General features: G+C 44.2%; 1 protein-coding gene across 1 annotated transcript in view; it reads right to left on the bottom strand.

Moving 5' to 3' along the window:
* Positions 1-7,050, bottom strand: part of DPPA2 (developmental pluripotency associated 2) — an 11,334-nt gene extending 4,284 nt beyond the window's left edge. Inside the window, exons 1-6 of the mRNA XM_011932754.1 lie at positions 6,926-7,050; positions 5,162-5,207; positions 3,201-3,348; positions 2,122-2,282; positions 1,978-2,031; positions 1,066-1,327 (exon numbers count right to left, since the gene is read on the bottom strand). Of these exons, the coding sequence (XP_011788144.1) occupies positions 1,066-1,327; positions 1,978-2,031; positions 2,122-2,282; positions 3,201-3,348; positions 5,162-5,194 (658 nt within the window). The 5' untranslated portion in view covers positions 5,195-5,207; positions 6,926-7,050. The remainder of the gene's footprint in view (positions 1-1,065; positions 1,328-1,977; positions 2,032-2,121; positions 2,283-3,200; positions 3,349-5,161; positions 5,208-6,925) is intronic.
* Between the last annotated feature and the right edge of the window lie 2,170 nt (positions 7,051-9,220).

Below are 9,220 nucleotides of genomic sequence, written 5' to 3' on the forward strand. Positions count from 1 at the left end.
TTAAAGACAGGGTCTGGATCTGTCTGTCAGGCCAGAGTGCCATGACACAATCTCAGCTCACCGCAACCTCCACCTTCTGGGCTCGAGCCACTCTCCCACCCCAGCCTCCTGAGAAGCTGGGACTACAGGCACACACCACCATGCTCGGCTTTTATTTTTTTTTTTGTATTTTTTGTAGAGAGGGGATTTCGCCATGTTATCCAGGCTGGTCTCTAACTCATGAGCTCTAGCAATCCTCCCACCTTGGCCTTCCAAAGTGCTGGGCCTGTAGTGAGCCACGACACTCAGCCACTACTATTCTATGACATAGGTGTATCTTCATTTTGTAGAATAGAATACTTGGCTGGGAGCAGTGGCTCGGGCCTGTAATCCCAGCACTTTGGGAGGCCAAGGCCAGTGGATCACCTGAGGTCAGGAGTTTGAGATCAGCCTGGCCAACATAGTGAAACCCCGTCTCTACTAAAAATACAAAAAATTAGCTGGGCATGGTGGCGGGTGCCTGTAATCCCAGCTACTTGGGAGGCTGAGGCAGAATTGCTTGAACCTGGGAGGCAGAGGTTGCAGTGAGCCAAGATCGCACCGTTGCATTCCAGCCTGGGCAACAAGAGTGAAACTCCATCTCAAAACAAACAAACAAACAGAATATTAAGGCTTAAAGTAAGTAACTTGCCAATGTCACATATCTAGGAAATGGTAAAGCAATAATTTGAACCAATACATTCCTCTTACTCACTATGTCATAAATGCCTTAAGGAAGAGAGAAAGAAAAGGGGAAGACCTCAGACTGTGGTCCAAGATTATCGGGTTATGCTTTCTTCTCGCCTTGGAATTCTGCTTAGTGATGGAAAAGGGCCACTACTTAGTCACCTGACTTAGAGACCCATCCAGACAAAACATGACTATCCATCAATATGATGGATGAAAGAGAGATGTCCTATGTGAATCCAATTTCTAATCTTCAGATATTTTAGCAAACGCCTTCCCTTTGACCACGTTTCAGTCTTGGACTAATAAAAGTTAACCTTGTTCTCTGGAGTGGGACTCACACTTTAAGGTTGATCTTACCAGAAGCTTGCATCAAAAAGGCCTCAACAGAAACAGGAATGGAACATGAATTCAAAGCCTTAGGCTGAACAGCTCTTGCAGCAATTCTTGCCCATGATGCCAACATGGCTCCTGGTGCTGAAGTTATCACTTCAACTGTATTAGTCTCTTCTGCTCTCTCATTCACCTCATAACATTTCTGAAGCCTTGCTCTCTTGGTCACTGCCTTGCGTTTCCTTGAACATCGCTGTAATCTGGTCTCTTGTGACATTTCAGGCATATCCTGCAAATGAAATTCATGATGAGTATTCAGTAAACTGCTAGGGCTGTAAGGACTTTTGGGTCAATTTTATTATTCTTTTTTTTATTTTTATTTTTAAGACGGAGCTTCGCTCTTGTTGCCCAGGCTGAAGTGCAACGGCACGATCTTGGCTCACTGCAATCTCTACCTCCCAGGTTCAAGCGATTCTCCTGCCTCAGCCTCCAGAGTAGCTGGGATTATAGGCATATGCCACGACGTCTGGCTAATTTTGTATTTTTAGTAGAAATGGGGTTTCCCCATGTTGGTCAGGCTGGTCTCAAACTCCCGACCTCAGGTAATCTACCCACCTCGGCCTCCCAAAGTGCTGGGATTACAGGCGTGAGCCACTGCACCCGGCCAATTTTATTATTCTTTGTACTGACCTGAACATGTATGTCAATGTGGAAAGGGTTTAGGAATATTAGTTCCCATAAATCGCAAATTCTCCACTGGGAGAAATTTTTGGTTGTTGAACCTGTGCAGGGGGAGGAAAGGTTGCTACCGACATCCAGTTGGTAGAGGCTGGGGATGCTGCAAAACATCCAACAATGTACAGAGCAGGCCCCAAAACAAACAAAAAATTTATCATGATCAGAACCCACCTTCACACCATCAACATACTCATTACTCACTTGCTGTTGTTCAGGGTAAGCATGCCTATGGAGCCTCAGATAAACTTCGATTTTCTTAGGAAATGAAGAGAGAAATAAAGTTAAAAGTTAACAAAGATTCCCACAGTTTTTCCCAGCAGCAGATATTCACCCAAGTGTACTAACCTTGCCATTAGTACTCAAACCGAGTTGTTGACACCAGTCCCGCAAGGTGTCCCGACACACCTTATTAATGGGAGGCAAAATAGTTGGCAAGGGAGGGGCTGGTGTTTTGCATCTAGCTTTTTGTGGAGCTGTAAACTGTTCATTTGTTTGAAGTAGATGACCTAAGAAAAGAATGGAACCAAAGTAGTAATAATTTAAAGTTGGCAAGATTCTTTTAAAATTTTACAAATATCTTTTCACATTTCTCACAACCCAATTTGCATATATACATATCAAATTTTATTTCTCACATTAAAAATGAGGTAACAAGGCCGGGTAACAGGCTCACGCCTATAATCCCAGAACTTTGGGAGGCTGATGTGAATCACAAGTGATTCGCCCAAATCACTTGAGGTCAGGAGATCGAGACCAGCCTGGCCAACATGGTAAAACCCCATCTCTACTAAAAACAGAAAAGTTAGCCAGGCATGGTGGTGCACCCCTGCAATCCCAGCTACTCAGGAGGCTGACGCAGGAGAATTGCTTGAACCCAGCAGGCGGAGGCGGCAGTGAGCTGAGATCGCACCACTGCACTCCAGCCTGGGAAACACAGTGAGACTCTGTCTCAAAAAAAAAAATGAGGTAACAGATTCAGGTATTTAAAGACTTGCCCATTACAACAGCAGACTTGGGACTCAAACCTATGTTTTCTTTTTGTTTTGTTGTTGTTGGTTTTTCTTTGAGATGGAGTCTCGCTCTGTTGCCCAGGCTGGAGTACAGCGGCACGATCTCAACTCACTACAATCTCCGCCTCCCAGGTTCAAGCAATTCTCCTGCCTGAGCCTCTCAAGTAGGTGGGACTACAGGCACGCAACACCATGCCCAGCTAATTTTTGTATTTTTAGTAGAGACAGTGTTTCACTATGTTGGCCAGGCTGGCCTCAAACTCCTGATCTCAGGTGATCCACCCACCTTGGCCTCCCAAAGTAAGATTTAAGCTGGGTGTTATACAGTCAGAGGACAGGAAAGACAAACCTTACTTTTTCCTGGGCTTCCCAGAGTTATAGGCGGAACTAACCCAGCAATCCCTGTCCCCATACCTTGAGTGTATTTCTTAGGCTTCTCCAGCTTGACGTCAGAAGTTGAAGAAACACTTGGTTCCATTTGTTCCATATTCGCGTCATCTTTAACTGGCACCAGTGTCAAAATCACACTTTCCTCATCATCTACTTCCTCCTCAAAGAAATTCTGGAAAGAGAAGTCAGTCACTGATTCTCATTTGATGCAGTACAACTGAACTGCTTGCTTTCAAGGCAAAACAAATGAATAAGGAACTGAGAAGACAGTTAAGTAGGTGGATGGAGAAAAGAATTACTGAGATTCCTTGAATGTGATGTTGATTAGCAGACCCTTTATTAAATAAAGGAAATATGGGGGGAAAAAAATGGGCAAAAGTCAATTTACATGTAGGTGTTAATGAAAGAGAAAATAGAAGGGTAGGGCTTGGATTTAGAGAATTATTGCCCTCAGGGCCTTCCTCCTCATCAGTCAAAACACAAAATACTTTCATTAACTCCTAAATCTGTATGGAATGTGTTCCTGGCTTTCCATCTTCTATCACATGATTCCCAAGATTCCCAATTCCCATATCAAATTTCACAGCACAAGCAATAACCTCCTGTTATCCCCAAATCCACTGTAACTCTGCTATTTCTGCACCGATTGTTCCATGCTTGTCAAAAATTCTTCAATGGCTTGTCATTGTTATTCTGGTTAATGACAAACCTCGAATTAGCTCACAGAGCTGTGTAGCTTACAAATTCTCCAACAGTCTGGTCCCTGCCTGCCTCTCCAGCTCATGACCTCTGAGCTTTCTGAGCTCCAGCCACACTGGGCTCATTTCAGCTCCAAGACCTGAGGGGAGGGTATCTGTTTTACTCTCTGTTGCCTTCACAGAAACACAGCACCCAACACAGAGTAGGCATTCAATGTTGTTTTTATGACCTGATGAATGAAAGATAAAGTAGGAAAGCAGGTAGACAGAAAGAAACTAACATTTACTGGTTCTCTGCAGTACACAGGCACTATGCTAGGTGCTTTCTGTATTTCTCAAATTTAATTCTCATGGTATACTTGTAGTAATTTATTAATTTTCTTGCTTTACAAATGAGAAAACTAAATGAGCAATGCCATAGAGTAACACAGGTTTGAGTATGGTTCTGAAGTTAGCTTTTCTTCTCAAATCCAAGGGTGAATAAACTCCATTCCAGTACTATTGTAATATTCTCTTCTAGTGCTGATGCCACACTCCTGTCTCCTATTTAACCTCTTCAATGACTTCCCATTATTCTTAGTTTACTTCAAAATAACACAGACGTTATTTAGGAACATTATTCTATTATAGAGAAAAAAGCAGGGGCTCAAAGCAGCTATGTGACTTCCCCATAATTACATAGCTAATATTGGCCAATTCAGTCCTTTAGCCAGAGGACTGGCACAGTGGCGCCTGTAAATACACTATGACACCTTCTCTAGTTTCTCATACGGCCAGGACTACCCAAGCCTAATCTGGAAACTCATTTGGTACTAAGGCCACTGGGAGTATATTATTTCCTACTCCAAGAGAAAGTAACCAATTGGTCACTTTATGACTTTATCCACATTACCGCCTTCACTTTCTTTTTACTTTAGCTTTTAAAAAAAATTATTTTTTATTTTTAATTATGTTTTCTCTAATATTATTATCCATGCCATATTTATTTATTTACCATTTTTATCTTGTCCAGCTATAGCACTTCTCATCTTTCCTACCAGAGAAATATTTTCCTTTGGACTAGGTGGAGAAAATCTTACTTCTTTTTACTCTCATCCAAATGCACATGAAAGCATAATCATATGAAAGAAAACTAACAATCCATTTGCAAAGAGGAGGAGGTTTCAAGATGGAGGTTTCTTACATCTAGGAATAAAGATTTGTGGCAAAAGAGAAACATTAAGGGAGACCTAGAAAGACTTTGAAAAGGGACTGTGAGAAAAGTAATTCTATTAGAACAAAACTTACCTTCTTGCTGCTATCCAAATTTGCGTCTGACATTTTCAGCAACACCCTGGGGTAGGCAAGAACAGCAATGTTAAGGATATGGTAGTTTACTTCTCTTAACCTGCTTTCTCCTTTTATAAGCAAATGTCTCCTTCTACTTCCTGTTACCCAGATGAGCTCTGTTTTCCTTTCCTCCTCTTTTTCCCCCTCCCTCATTTTCTGGTAATGGGATAATTTTATCAATTTTATACCCTGTCTTGTCCATTCGGTGATAATGTTTTTTTAAAAATTAGGCGGGGCGCGATGACTCATGCCTGTAATCCCAGCACTTTGGGAGGCCCAGGGGGACGGATCGCTTGAGTCCAGGAGTTCGAGATCAGCCTGAGAAACATGGCGAGACCCCCGTCTCTACGAAAAAACACAAAAATTAGGCGGGCGTTGTAGCGCGCCTGTAATCCCACCTACTCGGGAGGGGGTGGTGAGAGGACTGCTTGCGCCCAGGAGACGCAGGCTACGGCTATCCGAGATCGCGCCACTGCACTCCAGCTTCGCGAGACTCTGTCTCAAAAAGTGAACGAAGGAAAGAAGGAAGAAAAAAAAAGGTGAAACTTGAAAGAAAACTGAAAATAACAAACCCCTCTTGACAAGTTCCAATGGAATGAACAGAATGTTTGAGAACAGTTATAGGACGATATTGGTAATAAATTACTTATTATGAAGGGAATGGAAAAAAGATTCAGAGCATTTTAGGCAGGTATTTTATACCTGATTTATGCCTGTGGGTATATTACTCACTGAAAGACCCCAGATTTAAACTGTGGGGGTTGGATAACATAATCTCTTCGATCTAGTTCTAAATACAAATATTAAGCCTGCAATAATATTGAGCTGGTTAGAGGAGAAGGATTTGACTGTTCAGAATAGCAACAAGAACCAAAACACTAAGGCACGTGGTGGAGTGCTGAAGGCAGATGGAACGGATGCACTTAGGAATTGCTGGAGCCTAATGTTGGACGCAGAATGTGGCAAAATATGACGCAGATGTTCTCAGAGTTCACTCTAAGAAGCCAGAGCAACTAAAAGAAATTTCATTCACAAATAATATGGCAGCACTGACAACCAAGTACTTTACAATGGGCTTTCTCTGTCCCTGGGAAAATGATTTGGTCCATTAATCTCAGGACCCAGGGTGACCATGGTCCGTTTAAGTCAGTAGTATAATACATTCAAAATATAGTCTGGACCTGGCGTGGTGGCTTACGCCTGTCATCCTTTGGGAGGCCTTTGGGAGGCCGAGGAAGGAGGATGACTTGAGTCCAGAAGTTCGAGACCAGGCTGGGCAATATAGTGAGACCTCGTCTCTATGAAAAAAAAAAAAAAAGTAAATAATTTTAAAAAAGAAAAAATGTGTAGCCTGAAAAGGCTCAGCTTTAGTTTATTGAGGAACTGATTGGAAAAATAAATTATGAGGCCCCACCCCGCCACCGGAGACATCCTGAATCAGATCCTGGAGGGTGTGGCTGAGCAGCTGAGGAATCTGTGCTTCCACAAGCCCTCCAGGTAATTTTTTCTTTTTTTATTTTTTAGACACGGTCTGTAGCCCAGGCTGGAGTGCGGTGGCGCGATCATAGCTCACTGCAGCCTCGATCTCCGGGACTCAAGCGATCTTCCCACCTCAGCCCATGGCGCCCCACCCCTGCCCCTCCCCCCACACGCCAGTACTTGGAATTACAGGCCCGCGCCACCACGCCCCGCTAACATTTAAATGTTTTGTAGAGATGATACCTGGGGCGGAAGGGGATTGCGGGGACAGAGAGGATGTGGGTGGGGGGCCTCACTGTGTTGCCCAGACTAGTCTTGAATTCCTGCTTGAGTTCCCAGACTCGAGTGATCCTCCCTCCGCAGCCTTCGGAGTGGGTGGGACTACCGGCCTGCACCACCACGCCCAGCCCTCTGGATGATTCTTGAAGTCTGGAAGCGTTAGCTAGATCAGGATATAAACAAAGGGCTTTGGAGACAGGGAGTCAACGGCAGATAATGATTGGAATTCCGGCTCCTCCCTTCCAGGATGGAACCTGAATGCAGCCCTCTAAGATGCAGCCAGAAAAGCACTCCGCCTACCCGGTTGGGTGTGGCCCCTGTTGCTTTTAATGGGCAATTTAGAGGAAAGCTGACCTAATGGCCTGAGTTGATCCTAATGCCTTAGGTAGAGACAGGATTTCAAGTGGAAAGACCATTTCATTACCATGTTTTCTTTTCTTCATTGCATTTTTTACAATATAATCATTTTAGGCCCGGCGCGTTGGCTCACGCCTGTAATCCCAGCACTTTGGGAGGCTGAGGCAGACAGAACATCTGAGGTCAGGAGTTCAAGACCAGCCTGGCTAACTTGGCGAAACCCCGTCTCTACTAAAAATACAGAAATTCGCCGGGCATGGTGGTGCATGTCTGTAATTTTAGCTACTCGGGAGTCTGAGGCACGAGAATCGCTTGAACCCAGGAGGTGAAGGTTGCAGTGAGCCAGGATCAAGCCACTGCACTCCAGCCTGGGCGACAGAGAGAGACTGTCACAAAAACAAAAAGTCATCTTATTTGTTTTCCTGGGGTTTTCTTCCAGCTTTTTGAGAATGTTTTAGTATGGGAAAGTTCAAACATGTACAAAAGTAGACAATAATAATTTACTTACAGCCAGTCTGGTTTCATCTAAATTGCCGTCCATTCCTTTTCCCTGGGTTATTTTGAAACAAATACCAGATCACCTATGATTTCATTCATAAATTCAGGGAAAAGGCCGGCGCTGTGACTCACACCTGTAATCTCAGCACGTCAGGCGGCCGAGGTGGCAGGAACACTTGAGCCCGAGAGTATGAAACCAGCCTGGGCAACATAGTGAGATCTCATTGTTACCAAAAAAAAAAAGGAAAGAAAAATAAAATAACCGGGCGTGTGGATGTGGTGGGACATGACTGTGGTCCTAGCTACTCAGGGGGCTGAAGTCAGAGGATCCCTTCAACCCAGGAGCCTGAGGCTGCAGTGAGGCTGTCTCAATAAATAAATAAATAAATCCGGGGGGGGAAAACACTTTGTTCCTATTATAACTACGATATCCTTTTTACATCTAAACATAATTTTAAAAATCATTATTTAATATTATCAAATTATTCAAATGTATGTTATGTTCAAATATCCAGCAGTATTCAAAACTCCCATTACTTCCATCCTTTAGAAAACTCGTTTTACTTTTTATTACCAAGATTAGCAATTCTTGTTTTTGTTTTTTTTTTTTGAGACGGAGTCTCGCTCTGTCGCCCAGGCTGGAGTGCAGTGGCCGGATCTCAGCTCACTGCAAGCTCCGCCTCCCGGGTTTACGCCATTCTCCTGCCTCAGCCTCCCGAGTAGCTGGGACTACAGGCGCCCGCCACCTCGCCCGGCTAGTTTTTCGTATTTTTTAGTAGAGACGGGGTTTCGCCGTGTTAGCCAGGATGGTCTCGATCTCCTGACCTCGTGATCCGCCCGTCTCGGCCTCCCAAAGTGCTGGGATTACAGGCTTGAGCCACCGCGCCCGGCCAAGATTAGCAATTCTTATACTCTTCTGCAGGACTTGTGATAACACATTGCTGAACCACACCCTGTGTCATTCAGTAGGTCTGAGATGAAGTAACATGCATTTCAAAGTTCCAGACTAATATGGATGCTCCTGGTTTGAGAACTAAATGAGAATCACTCACATTTTATGGAAAACTTAACTTTTTTTTTTTTTTTGAGGTGGAGCTTCGCTATTTTTGCCCAGGCTGGAGTGCAATGGTGGGATCTTGGCTAACTGCAACCTGTGCCTCCTGGGCTCAAGCGAGTCTCCTGCCTCAGCCTCCCAAGTAGCTGGGATTACGGGTGTGTGCCACCACTCCCGGCTAGTTTGTATTTTTGGTAGAGACAGAGTTTCACCATGTTAGCTAGGCTGGTCTCAAACTCTGAACCTCAGGTGATCCGACCCCCTGGGCCTCCCAAATTACTGGGATTACAGATGTGTGCCACCGCACCTGGCCCTTTTTGTGTGTGTGTGGGACAGAGTCTCACTTATTG

The sequence above is a fragment of the Colobus angolensis genome, unplaced genomic scaffold (genome assembly GCF_000951035.1).
Source record: "Colobus angolensis palliatus isolate OR3802 unplaced genomic scaffold, Cang.pa_1.0 Scaffold98, whole genome shotgun sequence".
In the NCBI taxonomy this organism is placed as follows: Eukaryota; Metazoa; Chordata; class Mammalia; order Primates; family Cercopithecidae; genus Colobus; species Colobus angolensis.